General features: G+C 39.9%; 1 protein-coding gene across 1 annotated transcript in view; it reads right to left on the bottom strand.

Moving 5' to 3' along the window:
- FOXK2 (forkhead box K2) overlaps positions 1-17,392 on the bottom strand; it is a 46,001-nt gene that overhangs the window by 6,016 nt on the left and 22,593 nt on the right. The window contains exons 2-6 of the mRNA XM_054278792.1: positions 8,209-8,403; positions 5,339-5,486; positions 4,742-4,888; positions 1,819-2,012; positions 851-1,026 (exon numbers count right to left, since the gene is read on the bottom strand). Of these exons, the coding sequence (XP_054134767.1) occupies positions 851-1,026; positions 1,819-2,012; positions 4,742-4,888; positions 5,339-5,486; positions 8,209-8,403 (860 nt within the window). The remainder of the gene's footprint in view (positions 1-850; positions 1,027-1,818; positions 2,013-4,741; positions 4,889-5,338; positions 5,487-8,208; positions 8,404-17,392) is intronic.

The raw sequence follows: 17,392 nt of genomic DNA, 5'->3' as shown, positions 1-17,392 counted from the left end.
GGCAAATGTACAGCAAAGAAGATAATTAAACAAACACATCCTTATCCCATCATGCTTTATGCTTTTTTTGTTTTAAACAGGGAATTTCTTATCTCTCTTTATCCTTTCAATTCTTTTATCCCCTCCATTGTGGGATGACCACAGAGGTGTGAAAGACCTCTCCTTATTTCCCTAACACACACAACCTTACCTTTTGGGGTTTTTTCAAGAGAACTGTTACAAGACAGCACAGCCCTGCACAGGACAGAGGCACAGCCTGTCCTCAGCAACAGTGACCCAAGGTTCTGGAGTAACAACAGCCCCAAGTGTTCAAACAGACCCTCCCTGGCTGTTCCTGAGCTTCTCACAGATCTGCTCTGAAGAGCATACTCATCTTTATATATAAAATTATATATAAATAATAATATTATATTATATATTATTTTTATATAAAATTTTTATAAATATAATATATATTTGTTATCTATTTTATATATAAAATTTTATATTTTTATATATTTTCATTTATTATATTTCATTGTATTTTCAATTATTATATTACAATGTATTGTAATATAGTATATATTATAATGCATTGTAATATAGTATATATTATACTATAGTATATTATAGTATATTATATTACATTACATTATATTACATTACATTATATTACATTACATTATATTATAGTACATGATAGTATAGTATATGATAGTATAGTATATATTACATTGTATTGTATTGTATTACAGTATATATTGTATTGTATTAAATTTTATTTTATTTTATTTATATCCTCATTTCTGGGTGCACATGAAGCCCTGGCAGCATTGGTGGCCCCCTGTGGCCCAGCCCCTCACTCTCTCACCTGGGGCGCTCTGTGCGAATCGCGCCTCCTGGATGACGGCGAGTTTTGGCTGGATGGCGCTGGGCTCAGGCTCCATGGGGACAGGAGATCCTTCCCTGGACAGGCTCTCGGGGGTCTGCACGCCACTGGAGTGTGCAGACAACACTCCAGAGTGATTAGGAGAAGCTGGGGCACTTCTGTAGTCAGAAATGAAAGCAGCAGCTGATGTGTTTTAACTTCTGAACTGTGAGGCCCATGGCCTTCCTCTAAGGAGAGTGTGACACACTGCCCTGTGCAGCAGGGGAGGGCACAGCTACAGCCCAGAGCTCTGCATCTTTTAAAAAGCTTCTGTTAAACAGGGACAGAATTTAAAAGCAAACTCCAGGTACAGTTAAAGGAGAAGAAGTGGCTGGATGCCTTCTTAGGGAGACTCTAAATCTGTGAAACATGAACATTTCTTCTGGTGGAGAAGAACAATGAGCAAATCTGAGGCTACAGGGCAAGTGGAAAAAGATCTGCACCAGCAGAAAGGCCATAACTTTACAGAGGGAACAATTTAAACCCAGGTGTTTCCCCAGCACAAATTCTGCTCCAACATTAGCAAACTGAATACACAATTGTCATCTCTTAGGTCAATAAATAGCTGGTATCTGAGAATTTTCTTTGTAAACAGTTTTAAAATCCAGTAGATGGCAGTTAGAAATTATAATTATAATTCTGCAAAACCCATCAAAGGTACAGCAAGGCTTGCATACATGAACAATCTGATAGTTAGTTATGCAAACCAGGTTCTTTAACACTAAAACCAAGCAAGAAACACCAGCCTGGTGTACGGGGCAGCCTCCTAATGAAACACACAGAATTCAAACACTGAGTCTGGATGAAATTAAATTACTAAACTTGTGACTGTATCCAAAGCTATCAAGTCTGTAGCAGCCTGAAGATTAAACAACAGCCATAGTTCTTTTTGTTCATCTGGTTTTCCTTACCTAGAAGAGAGTGGTCCCAGAGGGGTTCTAAAGCAAGGTACTCCCCTAGGCCGCCTTTTCCTAAAAGCCTGCTCTATTAATTTGCTTTCAGAGGCAGGGTCTATCCTCCAGAATGAGCCTTTGCCTGGTTCTTCCTGGGAACGTGGTACTTTGATGAAATAACGATTCAGAGAGAGATTGTGACGTATTGAATTCTATGGAACATAAAAAAATATGTAGAATTCATATAACTTTTCCAAGTCAGAATGTGGCCTACTGCAGCAGTTTGTACTATAGGAGACTGGGGGTTCAGCTCTTTAATTCCTTCATTTAACAGCACTCAGAGCACTACCAAGCAGTGCCATAAACCTGAAAGGACTCTTGCATTTTGTAAACTCTTTCCCAACAATTAAAAACCCAGTATTCTAATTGGAAATAACAGGAATCCCATTTATTTCATTCTCTCATGAGAAACACGGTGATTGAAAGCAATGTTTAGAACACTACAGATACTTGTGCAGAATGCAGTGTTAAAAACAAAACTAAAAATGATCAATGCTTGTACTCCACCCTTCCCCAGGTGTCCCAGCTCCTTCCAGGAGGGCCAGCAGAACACAGCATGAACTGATTCTGATCCTATGTGGTAATTCTGTTACTGTTCCACAATTCAGAAAGAAAAACTAAATTGCACAAGCTCCAAAGGCAGCTGGAGTGTTGTGAATTCACCCACAGTCCAGTTTGTCTCAATAACAAAGCCAAGAATTTACTGTGTCAATTAAAACACCAAGTGGCAGCAGGTCCTGAACCAGCTCTTCCAGATTTTTGTCACCACAGTCCCTTTCACATTCCCACATCCTCAATTTGCTGCAACATCCCCCCACTCCTCCAGCAGAGTAATGCACAAAACTGCTGACACCCTCAAGCTGCCCTATCTCTGCTTGGCTTTGCACACAGAATTCCTTTTAATTTTATTTTTTAACATAGATAAACCCCAAAATCTCTCTGAGTATTATCACTGAACAGGAAGAGACTGATGCTAAGGATTCACCCTGAGACACTTGTGAGGGAACAGAGGTAAATGGGACAAAAACTTTATGTTAACAAAAGCTCTCAAAAATTTGCAAAGCCAGTGTAAAACTTGCTCAAATATCTGAGTTCACGACCCTGATGGCAAGTTTGGAAAACTTAAAGCAGTGATGATAACCACATATGATTTCTTGAATGCAAACTGATGAAACCAGAGATGGCTTTTTCCCTGCCAAAAATGGAAACATAACTAGAAAGATGCCAAGAACATATTTATAAATTGTATTTATTTCTCCATATGCTAGAATAAAGGAGTGGATCCAAAAATACCTGCTAAAATAAGTTCAGAGAGAGGAGCCTTCAAATGCCCATTAAAATGAGAGCATTGCATGCTAAAGGATATAAATACCTGTTTGTTGAGGTGTGGGACTGGGACACTGCAGATGTGTTTTACTCTATGTTTTGAATGATATTTGCATATATAGCCTCAAATATGGTTTAAAACATCTTTCCTAAGTCACCTATAGCCTCAATTATTATTTAAAACATCTTTCCTAAGTCACCTGAGCTGCAATCCAACTCCTAATGTGCAGAACCTGGCAGAGCAGTGACTGAACAGCATCTGATTTTCAGCTTTTCCAATTTTCTCTGCATAGCTGCTGATTAATGGCTCCAGCACACACTGTTTGCTGTGCCTGTCACCTTGGCTTTAGGAAGCGTCACAGAATCCACCCCCTGCTCTATGGCAGAGCTCTGTGTGTCTGTGTTGGGTTCATGATGCTCACAAAGCAACATCTCCTACACAGACACTCAAGGTACTGTGAAATAGGAAGCAAAACACAAATCAACATTTTATAAACAGAGTCTTGTTGCTAAAACAACCTGACTGCAGCCAGGATACTGCACTGTTATGTGGGAAAGGGAAACAAAAGAGACTTCCCAGCCACAGCAGCCAAGTCCTTGTCTGACCAAACCCTCAGCCAGGAGCAGCTACATTCCCTCTAACCTTGGGAGAGTGACCCAGCTTTCATTTAGGCTGTATGACAAATAAGTATGTGATTAATATTTTAAAATCTCCTCCTCTACAGGGAAGGATTGTATTCTTCAGTCTTTCACTTGTGCAGCCAACACTTCCTCACTTTTCCTGTCACCCAATCTCCCTAAATTTTACCTCCCTGACAATAACTGCAGAGGGAGCAGAGAGCCCAGGGTGGACAATGTGCTCCAGGTGTTCCAGGCTCCCTGAGACACCCAAACAGCACCAAAGGCACTGAGCCTTCACATGTGCCTGGCAAGGCTCTGCCAGACTGATTTGTACCAGTTAGTCATCCTGGCAAAAGCTGAGGCTGGTCTTGTGAAAATGAAAAGAAAGCAGAAATGAATTCTGCAGAGTTGAAAGGTTTGCTACAGGAATGGGCAAGTTCACAAATCAAACAGTGCATGAACCAGGGTGAGATAATGAGATAAAACACTTGTTCCTTCACCTGGTGCATGGGCAAGATCACTGTTTTCAAACAGAACTAAACTTGGAGTATTTCATATCTCAATTTTATCTCAAGATAGCAACACGGATGTTGACACAGCTGTAGGTTACAGAACATGACACCTTTCCTAGACAGCATACAGGATTCAAATCCAGTGCCAAATGCACTTTGCTTTCCCCAAAGCCTGTCTGCAACCCTACTAGGGGTTTAAAGAACACCATTCCATCAATAAAGCAGTATTTAAAATACAGACCAATGTAAATTGCCCACTTTGTTGGAAAACTTACAATCAGAGGAAAGACAACACACTCATTTGCCAAATTCTACATCTGAAGGGTTATGAGGCTTACCAACTGCCTGCTCATGACCATTTACAGCTGCCAGTATTGCTCACATGTTAAAAAAATAAAAAATATTCCAGAAATCAGAATTACCTGCCAGCCCTTGTCTGCTGTCCTGTAGTAGGGATAATTTTTAGTTATGTGCGTATAAATTCCATTTAGTGTAAGCTGCTTATCCGGGGCCATTGTAATTGCTTGGACTATTAACTGTGCATAGGAGTAGGGTGGCTTAGAGTCATCCTGCACAAAAACAAGAAAAGTCTGCATCAACAAACTCTGAATAAACACACACTGATCAAAAGTCACAGAACATCATTAACTTGAATTAGGGCACTTTTGGACAACTAAAATCTTGAGGCAGAAAAGAAATTAAGAAAGCTTTGTTGTCCTGATTAGCAATTTTAGGGAAACATAAATTTTGCAGCAAAGAATTTTCAATAGGTTCCAAACAGATCTGTAACTTAGACTGCACACAGACCCTTCCCCAAAGGGGACAGGGGTTAGTTAATCAATCAATTAATCAATCAATCCATCCATCAATCTCACATCTGCTCACAAAACCCTACACATTATTTTCAAAGCCTGGCATGTAAATTACCACTCAGTGCATACACCTCAGCAAACAAAACATCCCAAGCCTTCCACTGAGTTCAGGTGTCATTTCTGGGATCGGTTTCAAGCTGTGTTTACCTTTGGGCTGTCTCCCCCTGAAGCTTCCTTGTCGTTTTCTGACTGGGAATTGTCAGCCATCAAATGTAGGTCAGATGCTATTCCACGGCTCATTTTGTACCCTGAGGAGCCTGCGCCGCGGGGGCTCGATGGGCAGGAATTTGCAGCACTGTAGAGCATAAAAAGAAGATCCTACTATTTTGTTATACAGTATATCACCACATTATGTCTCATCAAAAAGCTCTTGCTGCAGCAAAGCCACTAATAGAGCTGGGAGGCTGCAGCTAAAGGGTTGTCAGGGCTTCCATTCCAAAGCACCTTCCATGCTCTGCTAAGCCAGCCATGGAATCAGAATCACTGCAGGAAAAAACCTCACCCAGGCTTTCCTCCTCAAGAATCAGCTGATTGATCAGGCTGCAATGTATTTGTGTGAGATTTGCCACCTTAACTGCATCAGCAACCACAGATTTTCAGGCACTCATTGGAAACAACACTGGAAACTACTGCAGTAGTTTGTAGTATAGGAGACTGGGGCTTCAGCTCTTTAATTCCTTAATTTACAAGGACTGAGGGTTCAGCTCTTTAATTCCCTAATTTATAAGGACTGGGGCTTCAGCTCTTTAATTCCTTAATTTACAAGGACTGAGGGTTCAGTTCTTTCATTCCTTAATTTACAAACAAGACACACACATCTTGCATGGAATTTCTGCCATATGCTTGTGTTCAGTCTGCCCCCCAAAAAATCATCTCTCCTATGTAGTGTTTTTGCATATTTGAGGAAATAAAGCAAGAGGTGAGGTAAAAAAATGTTTGATTTTCATTTAAATTGGAATCAGTATTACTTAAAGTGTTTACAGGTGTGTGCACATACTTACATACAGGTATGTGTATAAAAATCATAAATTTATCTATAAATAGGATGCATCAGCACTGACTCAGCTGATTTAATGCAGTATTGGACCAACAGAGCAGACACACTGTTAGAAAGCAAGAGATGGTGCCAAACAACAAAAAGTATCTCCTAACACTTCACATTTTGCCATCCATCACAGAAAACCAGGTAAAACTGGATATAATTCCACTGGAACATCTTTCTACCAGTGGTCCCCTGCCTTGCAGAGTCCACAGGAACTGCAGCTGCACGATGCCAATTTTCTTCTATGATTTCCTTTTAGCCAAGAGGAAAGAGAAAATCAGCAGGTGAGGTTCATCCCCTTCCCCAAAATAATTCTGGCAGCTCTTTTGCAAGGACACACTCTCTGCAATCCATACTGCAGCTGATTTCAAGGCAGCCCTCAGAAATTCCAAAAAATAGAAATCTCAATAGCTGCACCTGGCTGTGCCTCCAGAAGCAGCCTTATCTCCAAAGATAATCTTTAATCTTTGAATCTGTGGTTCAAAACATCAACAACAAATAAATCTAGACAATGTTATTTAGATCTACACACAAAAGCTTGAACAATTTTCATCTGTCAAGGTTTGTTTGTCTGCCTGGCCCCTCCATTTTTTTGCTGCCTCCTTTTTTACGTACAGAAGGAGACAAACACTATAGATTGGGCAATATATATTTACACTGAAAGCATCAAAGCTTCACTTCCCAAGAAATCCACCCATGATTTGTTACTAGTGATATACTTACTATAAGAGAGAGATGGCATTTTTTAAGTGTTGTACAGAAGAATCCTTGGTTAGAGCCCAAATGTGGAGCTAATTTATTTTTTTAGATATAGGTCACTCCTGCTCTGTGTTTGCAAGTATCAGCTGACAACATCCCTCTGCTCACTTCAGCATATATTGACAAAGAGACACATATGGTATAATCAAAGCAAGTTTACAAGTCTTCTACAAAACAGGATGATTTGCAGAGAAACTGTCAGGCTTTGCTCTCAAAATAGACTCCAAACTGTCATCTTTTTTATTTTTGTGTAATAAACTACTCAACAGGTGTATGAAAGCCCTAAAGAGAATTACAAAATTCATAGTGGTGATAGATGGGATAATATCCGAAATATTTGTGAGCTGCTCTGTCATTGGCAAGATGTGTTTTCCCTGAGTTCTTATAAGAAAGCAAACCTGTTACACAGACAAGTCTAGGTATCTTTTCTCTCTGCTTCCATCATTTCAGCAGGTGCCATCAAACACTCCCAGACAGAGACAAGAGCTTGGCAAACATGCAAGAAGTCAATTATCCTTCCATTCCAATCTCATTAACAAGCTGTACCTTTTTAAAAGCAAGCATGGACACAGGAAGTGAGGGGGGACAAAAAAGCTTTCAAAAGCAGGAACATGACTGAAACAACTTTCAGGGCCTGGACATGGAAGTTTTGCTCCTGATCTTTCCAAGTCTTTGAATAATTCCATCTGAAGTAATTTATGAGGATGGGTTGCTTGTGTTTAATTGAGTTTGGTCCCAGTGACAGGTGGGACAAAGCTGCAATTACCAAAGAAGCAGCAGGGCAAGGAAAACCAAACCAAAATAAACTGCTCCTTTCCAACTAAACAAAACCAAATCTTCTGGAGTAAGAGATCAGTCCATTTTCCACACCAATAATAACCCAAACCATTTTCCCTGAAGATGACCCTCAGGACAGTGGCAAATCAGCGTGTTTTAAAATGGTGTCATTAAAAATTGTCTCATTTGAAGCGTTGCCATAAAGCATGCAAGAGCAAAAAGCAATTTAAATTGTTGAAATGCAAGAAAAATGCCAGGTTCTTGAGCACATTGTTACACATTGAACATGTTAATGTTCATGCAACTATGGCAGCAGAAAGGGGGTTTCTGGAGGCTGAGTTTCAGCCAAATTTTGACCTCAAAAGCAAAATCCTGAATGAGAAAGTTGTGCTGAGCTTGACTGTAGGTGGCCCTGATCCCACCTGCAGGGTTTAAATACCTGATGGTTCCTGTGGGAGAAGGGAGGGGGCTGATCAGGTGAGCCATGTTGTCTGGAATGTTTATTGTTAAGGGAGAGATCTGGGGTTGCACAGGCTTCACTGGGGACTCCGGGGCCTCCTGCTTTTCTCTCTTCTCATTGGACAGAGCTGTGAATGTTATCTTGATGTTTGTGCTGGGAAACCTGAAAGTACAGCTGAAAAATAAAAATAAACAAATATATGAGTCATTTGTTTAGAGAATGTAAAACTTTCTGAGTAACTTGCATGTTATCACCTAAGCTCATTTAGAATTTATAATTTTTACATATATATTTCTAATTACCCACAACCATCTTCATTTTACAGACCATGCAGGGAGATCAATGTGACCAGAAAAAGATCCCCAGGTAAGCATCTGACATTTGTTAAGGGACACAAGGAAATGCAATTCCTTCTAACAAGGGCAGTTTGTGCATTGTCTCTAAATTTCTTGAGGTTCATCCTGATCCTGCAGCAGCCCCAAAGCTGAGCTATTTTAAAAACAAAACCTCATTATTTTATGATGCCAAGGAACGGCTTCAGCAAATGAACAAGTTGGTCCATGATAGCAGAATTAATCATGAACATTGGCCAATTTGAGGTCTAAACAGTTTCATAGACTGGTCTAAGAGATTTGGGATCTTTTCTCTTAAAACACCTATTAAATTAAACATATCAATTCAAATTCTGCTCATTTACAGAGTATACTGCTGCTTTAGTACTACATTCAAACACCTTTTTTCAGAGCTGTATTTAAGACCCAATTTCAGTAAACTGCCTATTTTCATGTATAACCAAGGATTACCTGCCTAAATTTAATGACAAACAATAAATTAACAATGTGCAACTGTTTACAAATTTGAAAAATAAAATACAATGAATGTACCTTAGGATAATCTCTTTTTTACATCCCTGTGCACAGCATTTAGAAATAAACCCAATTAAACAGGACAGGCTTGTTTCTAACTTCTCAGTAAATAAATTTGCTTAATCTCAAGCAAATAAGAAACTTAATTTTGTCTCAACAAAAGCATCTATAAAAATACAGTTTAAATAACTTTACTACCTCCTCATCCTTAAGCTGTTAGACTACACTGAGCACGAAACCCACGGTGACATTTACACACCTCCCACATGATGAAAAGGACTTTCCAACAAGACTATACCCAGAAACAAACCTCACAAAATGTTGAGCTTTGGGTTTGTTTTGCTTTTAAGTGCTTCTAGGCAGATCTAGTTTTATACAAAAAGGAAACAAGCACATGCTGGAACAAGGGCTAAGAAATGAGCTATGAACACAAAATACAGACTGTAAATAAAAGTGATCACTTCTCTGGAAAAATATATTAAACATAAAAGTGATGTAAGAATTGGCAGGAACACTCAGCTGCAGAGCAGCCTTAGAAATGAACTCTCCTGTGTTTCGGCTTTCATATCTTCAAATGAATCGAAGGATGTTTATAGAACAAAGGCAGCATTTGATTTTCACTATGTCCCTTGCCACATGCACCACAGTGGTTCTTTTTCCCTACAATCCACATTCAAGGATCAGGAAAAAGAGAAAGAATTGACAGTGACCTTCCTTTTCTCTCTGTCTTACTTCTGAGTACGGACCGTGTCCGCATTTAACAGACGACCTATTTCTGAAACATGCTCAATGTACTAAATTAGGAACAGAATCTATGCCAAAAACTGCACAAGCATTTCAGCAAGGAAGTTAAATGGACCAATTTCTGGGTTGGGGTTTTTTAATATATTCAGTAACAACTCATTTCTTTGCTTTTTCCAGCAGAAAGTGCTTTGTGCTTGTATCGTTTTAGTGACAATGGAAAGGGGTCTTGGTTGTTTTGGTAATAAAAATATTTTCCAAGCATTTCTTTTAAGCAGTAATAAAAACAACACAAGTGTATGCAAAGCCAGCCAAAGATTAAGAAAAAAATCCCTGTGAGAAAGTGAACAACAACATCTGCTTGACACAGATTTAGTCACCTTCCCTATGCATTTCATGAAGCTACTCCATACCTGCAAATTTACCTTAAATGCTTGTAAGACCAAATTTATTTCAAGTCAAGGGAATAACTGGACATGGCTTTAGGTGCTAATTCCCTGGTTAGAGTCCTTATTGCCTGGTAAAAACCCCCCCAGTGCACAGCACTGAGGAACTGGAGCCCTCCTGTGCCACACCAGGTGAGGATGGGGAAGAGATTAAATTAAACTTCTATAAATCTCCACAGCTTCAGGAATATGGAAAGGCAGAAAAGGAGCACTCAGCAGCTCCTTTGATATTCCATATTAAAAGATCTCTTTTTACCCTCTTGCAGCCCTGAAGGCATCACCTCCCTCTGGCAAACAGCACAGACAGGGGGCTCTCAAATGCTCATCAAGGTTGGAAAAAACACCCACAAAAACATCCCCAAACATAGGGGACCAACCAGGGGACTCCAGAGGTTCTACACATGCCAAACAAACTGGGAACTGACAGACATGAAAACCCAAAGGCACCCCCAGTGCAGTTTACATTTCCATGCCTGAAAAGCCAGTGTAAGTAAGGAAATACAATATAATAATAATACTTATAAATCCCTGTCTGGTTAGAGCAATAAACACCTGAATATTATCAAAATACCACATCTGTCAATTGATTCATATTTGCAAACAGTTTTTTTTTAATGGAGGGATATTTTTATAGCTGGAATTCAGCCAAAAAGCAGAATAAAGAGTGTACACTAACCAAGAGAATTCCTGAATAAATTGCAGCTATGCAAATGTATTATATTTATATCCAAAATCAAAGTACAGAACATGTTCTAATTTGATCAGAATCAAGTTGGTTTTGGCATATTCTTTAGTTATACAATGAACTAAACAAAAACCACAGAAACACCCACAAGGAGAGACCTCATCAAACATTTAGTCCTCAACAAGCTGAACTGGGTTTTACTCACCGTTCAAAAGCTTACAATGCTTTCACAACACACTACCACAGCATGGCTTGCTGGGAAAGAAATTCATCTAGACAACCCATTTACAAAAACATCCAAAGAAATAAAGACACCAAGCATCACAGCATTTCAAACACACTACCACAGCATGGCTTGCTGGAGGAGAAACTCATCTAGAAAACCCACTTACAAAATATCCCAAAGAAATAAAGCAGTTTTATAAGATGTTTTGTAGATTTATTGATGGCAAGTCCAGGTGAGCATCACAACAGAGCCACTCCATGACCCAGGGAACCACAGGAGGTGTCACAGCTAAAAGGTAACTCATAACCTCAATTATTCTTCTTTAAATTAACAAAAACACCTCATTGTGGGTTGATTACTGGAAAACAGAAACCAAACATCACAGCATTTCACACTATTCCACAGATAACTCATCTATATCTGCAGTTTCTAGGCAAACACAGTGATGCTGATCCAGGCAGGACCTCTGCAGAGTTTAGGAACTTTGCAGGGTGCCAGAGAAGTGTCTCAGGGGAAAAATGCGCAAAGTCTGGTTTTGTCACATCTGTATTTCCACTATTTTCAACCTTCCCCTCAGCAGTTCTGTCCATCCTGCAGGGAAAGGCTGATGATACACTTGTAATTCTGCCTGTGTGAAAATCCCATCTGACTGGGAAGGAGGAATTTCATCCTGTCTTCATCTGGGAAACCAAAACACAGCAGAAGAATTCAATTTTTCCCTGTACATAAACCTTGCTGTGACACCAAGTGCTTCAGTATCTTTGAATTATTCCAGTTTAATTGCCTTCTAAGAACCAGGACCAAAATCAGACAGAAGCTGCCATGGCACTTTGATCAGCAGGTTCTTTTATCAGCACCTCCAGATTTTACATTCAAATAGATGATAAGGGTTGAGCAGTGATAACCCCTGAAGTCAGGGTGGTTACAAGTGCACAGCTCAATTCCTTCACACCGACTGTGATCCTGAACCCCTGTTAACTTCAAGATCCCCTGAGATTTAAAGAGATCTGAAAGAATAACGAGATGCCTGGTTTTGAACTCTTGTTGATTTACTGAGAGCCAAGGACAGCTTCAACTTTTCACATTAAAAAGCCAAGACTCAAAAAAGAACCCAGTCAGCAGCTGGGAGATTGCTTGTGTCGATTTTAGACTTCAAATACGTTCAAGGTGAACACAGGCAGTGTCAACTCCCCACAAAGGGGAGCAGAGGTCATTATCAACATCTGCACCACCAAACACAGCTTTTCCAGTTTTCTCTGACAGTACAGCAGCCTGATACTATTTCTGCTTCCTTCTGCTATTTTGATCAGTGAACTAACAAAAAACCATGGAAATCACCATACTTCTAGCTATGGTCTCCTTTCCATGGAAGGGAGATTTGAAACTAATCCATTTTCTAATTCCTCTTACCTACCTACTTGTGATCTACTTCCCAAACTTTCCTCTTATTCCAGTAAAAATGACTCTCACAGCCAATTCATTTATTTATATATGTGCACACTGACAATCACCTACAGTGCACACTCCCAGGCACACTTTTGAAATAATTATTTTTCAAAAGTCAAGCAAAAATTGAGTTTTTACATTTTTCAGACACAACTAGAGAGAAACTGAGTTTGGAAGGGACCTCTGAAAGTGTCCAGCCCAGAGCAGGGTAACTTCCAAGTCACACCAGCTTGCTCAGAGCCTTGTCTCTCCAAATTTTGAAGCCTTCCAAATATAGAATTGGGCAACTCATTTCTTCTAATAACACCCTCAAGCAGTGAATAGTTTCGCATTTGTACAGATACAAATTCTTCACTGCAACTTCTGCAGCTGCTTGTGCCCAAAGTGTGAGGCACAGCCTGGCCTCAGGCTTTCCACAATCACTCCTCAGGAAGGGGAGGGCTGCACCAAGACCCATCCTTGGGCTTCTCCAGGAAAAAAAAAATTAAATTAAATCAAATTCAGGTCCTTTAGGCTCTCCCTCTGCCCTGAGCATTCCAGCAAGTCCATTCAAGCAAGTGTCCACAGGAACGTGGTGCTTGGAAATTACAATTCGATTGACTTCCGGCTAATGGGCAAATTTCAATTTGAAAGCACAAGGACCCCAATTTCATCTCTTCTCCATTTGCTGCTTCATTTATTATTGACTCCATCACAATGGATTAATAGGATATTAATTATAAATTAAACAATATGTGGCTGTGGTTTTTAACTGGTTTTTAAATAAACAAGACTTAAAAGATGAGTCTTAACAAGTACAACTAGAAATACCATGGAAGTGAAAAAAGCTCAACAAGTTGAAGTACGATTAAATATTTCAGTGTCTGAATTTTCTACCAAAAGATTTCTGACTGCTCAACACCAAGAGCAGGCATACTGAATTATTCACATCCAGAATTTATTTTTAAGACTTTGGGCTGTGTTTAATTGAACTGAAGTCAATACCACACTCCATTTCTGGAATAGAGTCATCACCTTTAGAGCTAAAAGAATCAACAAACCCAAAACTTATTAAGAAGACAAATTGAACTGAATTGCTGTTTTTATTTCAAGATAATCAAAAAGTACCCAACAGTTTAAAGTCTGGGCTTCCAAGCTAACATCAACTGTGATAAATAAATCCATCCAAACAGTCATATATATTGAGTAGCCACCTGAAAACTCCCAGCACTAAATGATTATTAACAAAGCACAGGTTATTAAGAAAATACCACACAATTTTTAACAGTAGGCATTGTCTTGACTCTTCAAACAGAAAAAAAAACTGTTCAGATATTTGTTTTACAAAGTCTTTTCTAGGATTACATTAAAAACTGCTGTGGTAACACTTTGCCATCACTAAGAGTATAGGAAAAATTATCACAGATAAACTGAGAAAGAGTGATCCAGTATAAAATTAGATTATAATTATTTTCTTATAATCCTGAACAGAGATAACTTTCTCAATGGGTAGTTTGTTCTTGTAGGTCCCACCTTGTGCTCCTGTCAGAGATTTTAGCTTTAAGGTGGCATTTGTGAACCTTTCTCCATTGTTGGCAATGGGAGTATCTGGTTTTCTCTATTGATGGGGGACTGGTGCTGAAAAATAATTATTTATACTAATGGAACACAAAGCCCAGCTCCTCAAGCAGATTTTTAGAAAGAACATTTTTGATGCCCTACTGCTTGCAGCTGACCACAGCCTGTGAGAAACCACACCAGCCAGAACATGGCAGCACTTCCCACAGGGCCATGTCCACATCCATTGTGGTGGGATGGATTCCTCCTCCTCCCTGCTTTGAAACCAAGTCCTGTTGTGGCTAATTTACATTCAATTATGCTTGGCCATTACTAGGCAGGACATTTCTAGAGGTTACCCAAAAAGCAATTGCCCTTCCAAGAGTGGCAGTTTTTCCTCTGGGGACTGAATCTGAGCTCACAGTGTTCCCCTTAATTCCCTGCATCCTTTGCAATTGATTTCTGGGGCCCAAAAATCAATCTTTGCACAGCACATCCTCCACACACACACTGGGAGGGCTCGAGGCACGCTCGACCTCTAATGCCACAAGGAACAAAACACTGGCAGGTTTTTAAACCAGCAATTAGAATTTTTATTCTGAGCACTGGGCATTCTCCTCACAAGGATTTGGGTATTTTTTCAGGTGTGCCATCGCTGTCTACACAGTGTCACCTAACAGGGTGGAAAACACCCTAAAGAGCAAGATCACTGATCCATCTATCTCTATTTTCTGATCTCTTAAATTCAAAAGCAAAGATCTATGCAGTATCAGAAGTGATGAAATATTGCTGTGGCCTCATGTTAATTCAAGTTGGCCAATAAAACACTTGTAGCAAATTGTAAGCAAAGGCTGGAAATACAATCTAGCTATAAATTACTGGCTCTCCCATGGGAAACCTCAGTTACAGACTTCCTTGCTCATGGTTTAGCAAGTGCTTCAGAAGTATGTAAAGCTGTTGGTTGATATTCCTCACAGGAACAGTGCTGACCTGCCTCAGAAGGGTCTGGAACAAACCTGCCTGCGTCAGAAAATGATCCTATGAAAGCAGAATATCGATGACGACAAGAGGAACATTCCTGAAGCACCAGCAGCAAACACAAATGGAGTAATGAACACATGACAGCATCTGAAATGGTGCTCAGCTCGTTCCCACTCACAGAGCTGACATCATGAGAAACTGGCATTTTTAACCCTGTACTCACAGCAGTTTCTCTGAGGCTATTTGAGAGTTTAGACTGAAATGAGTTTGCTGAAGTTGTTCCACTACAGCAAATTTTGCTGCACACGTAAAGGATTCTATTAACAACTTGGAGCTGATCTCACTCCTCCCCTGCATTATTACAGAAAAGGGTGCTCACAGTATAGCACAGATTTTCAAAGGTTCTTCTTTCACCAGCCAGGATCTCTTTTCTTTCCATACCAACCACACAACACTGGTACTGATCAGCAGCAAAAATATTTAGCTTATCTTACAATCATGGCAACGTGCTGTGGTTAATTAAAACTACCTATCTCAAAATCACAAATTTCCACTGCATTCTCCTCTGTGCTTAAAGGGCAAAATATTGAAACCAGCAAGAAGAAATTAAAAAAAAAAGCCAGAAACCCAAACAAAACCTAGAGAATTTCAATGCAGGAGCCCTGCACAGGCTGCAGGACTGAGAAAGCTCTTGGCCTGCAGGCAGGAGTGTAGGCAGCAGTTACTGTAGAAACCGAGCTCTTCCCTGCTTTTCTCTGAGCAAAAGAAAGACACAAAAGAGCTGGAAAACAGCGATCGATGGGAAGCAGCTTATAAAGCTGCTTGTCACATCTGCTGCAGGAAAACCAGACACTAATTCATTAAAACTGCTCATGTAATGCCTCTGGAATTTGAGGCTCCCCAGCCTGTGAATACAAAAGAAACTCCGCCTATGGAAACACTGCATTTTCGGGTGTTTAGCATCTCTGTACACAAAAGCCTTCTGCAGAGCCAGGTTGTGTGGTCTCAATCTCTACATTTCCTACTAAACTATAAAAACAATTTAAAATTTGTCCAAAAGCTGGAGTGCCTCTACCTTTGCCAAATTGCAAACAGTCCCAACAAAGCCCACATACATCACTCTATAACACAACAGCTTCCTGCTTAAAAAACACAAACAAAACACTTGCAATAGGAAAACAGAAATCAATTATCATTTTTTCTTCCTCTCAGATAACTGCATTTAACCATAAATATGCAGGTTCCAACTTTCTCTGTCACAGTAAATGCCATTCCAAAACTTCTTATAAAGCACAGCTGAACCAAAGCTGCCAAACCAAACCCACCCCATCCTTTACCACCAAGATGTGCCTGGAACCTCAGTCTCAGTCACAGGGTACTCGTGGGGGTGCAAAAGTTCATATGGAAACACCAAAGTTTTAATAATATCAATCGGTGTTAAATAAAAGCTATCAGCAAAGCAAAGCAAACTGCTGGGAGCCAAACAGACAGTTCCTGGCATCTCACATTGCTCACAATTAAAGCAGTAGGAGGAGTACAGTGAACAAGTGCTGTCATGATGTGTTTTGACGCAAGCATAATCATAAAAAAAGCACTTGTGACTCAGATGTTACTTTAGTAACAAAAGCCTTCATTTATTACCTCATCACAGACCTGCATTCCATTGCAAAATTATGCCCAAACCTCCTCACCAAGAGAGCAGCTACCCACTGGAGCTGGGCTGCACAATGATTATTCCCCATTCAAGGAGGCAAAGTTTATTTTAGATGGGCTCTTCAAGGCAGAACTCCGCTCCAAGAGCAGCACAAGCCTTTATTTGACACAGAAATCCATGACTAACTCAGGCCATTGAAGAATGACAAAAACTGCTTCCTACCAACTCGAACTTTGAGCAGACAGCAGTGTTTCATTTCCCCCCTAAATCTGCCTGTCTGCTCAAAGAACAGGCTTTTTTCAGCCTCCTCTCACACAGCTATGGGCATTAATTAAATTTCACACTTGCTTACCTAAAGATGTCTGATGGTCAAGACCCATTCCATATTTGCTTCACTGTGGTGATACTGCTGGGCTGGGAATCGTAACAGAAATCAAGATTTTTGTATTATATTCTGAGACTTTTTTTATAACCAAGCATGTTCTCCAGAATGTTTGTTCTAACAACTTTCCAATTTTCCTTCTATTTGTAAATTCCTAAAACTTTTCTCCTGTATATGCAGACCATCTAGAAATGTTCTCC

Source organism: Melozone crissalis, unplaced genomic scaffold (genome assembly GCF_028551555.1).
Source record: "Melozone crissalis strain CALT ecotype California unplaced genomic scaffold, PUWL_Pcris_2 ptg000026l_1, whole genome shotgun sequence".
Classification (NCBI taxonomy): Eukaryota; Metazoa; Chordata; class Aves; order Passeriformes; family Passerellidae; genus Melozone; species Melozone crissalis.
This window is presented reverse-complemented; position numbering and strand designations above follow the sequence as displayed.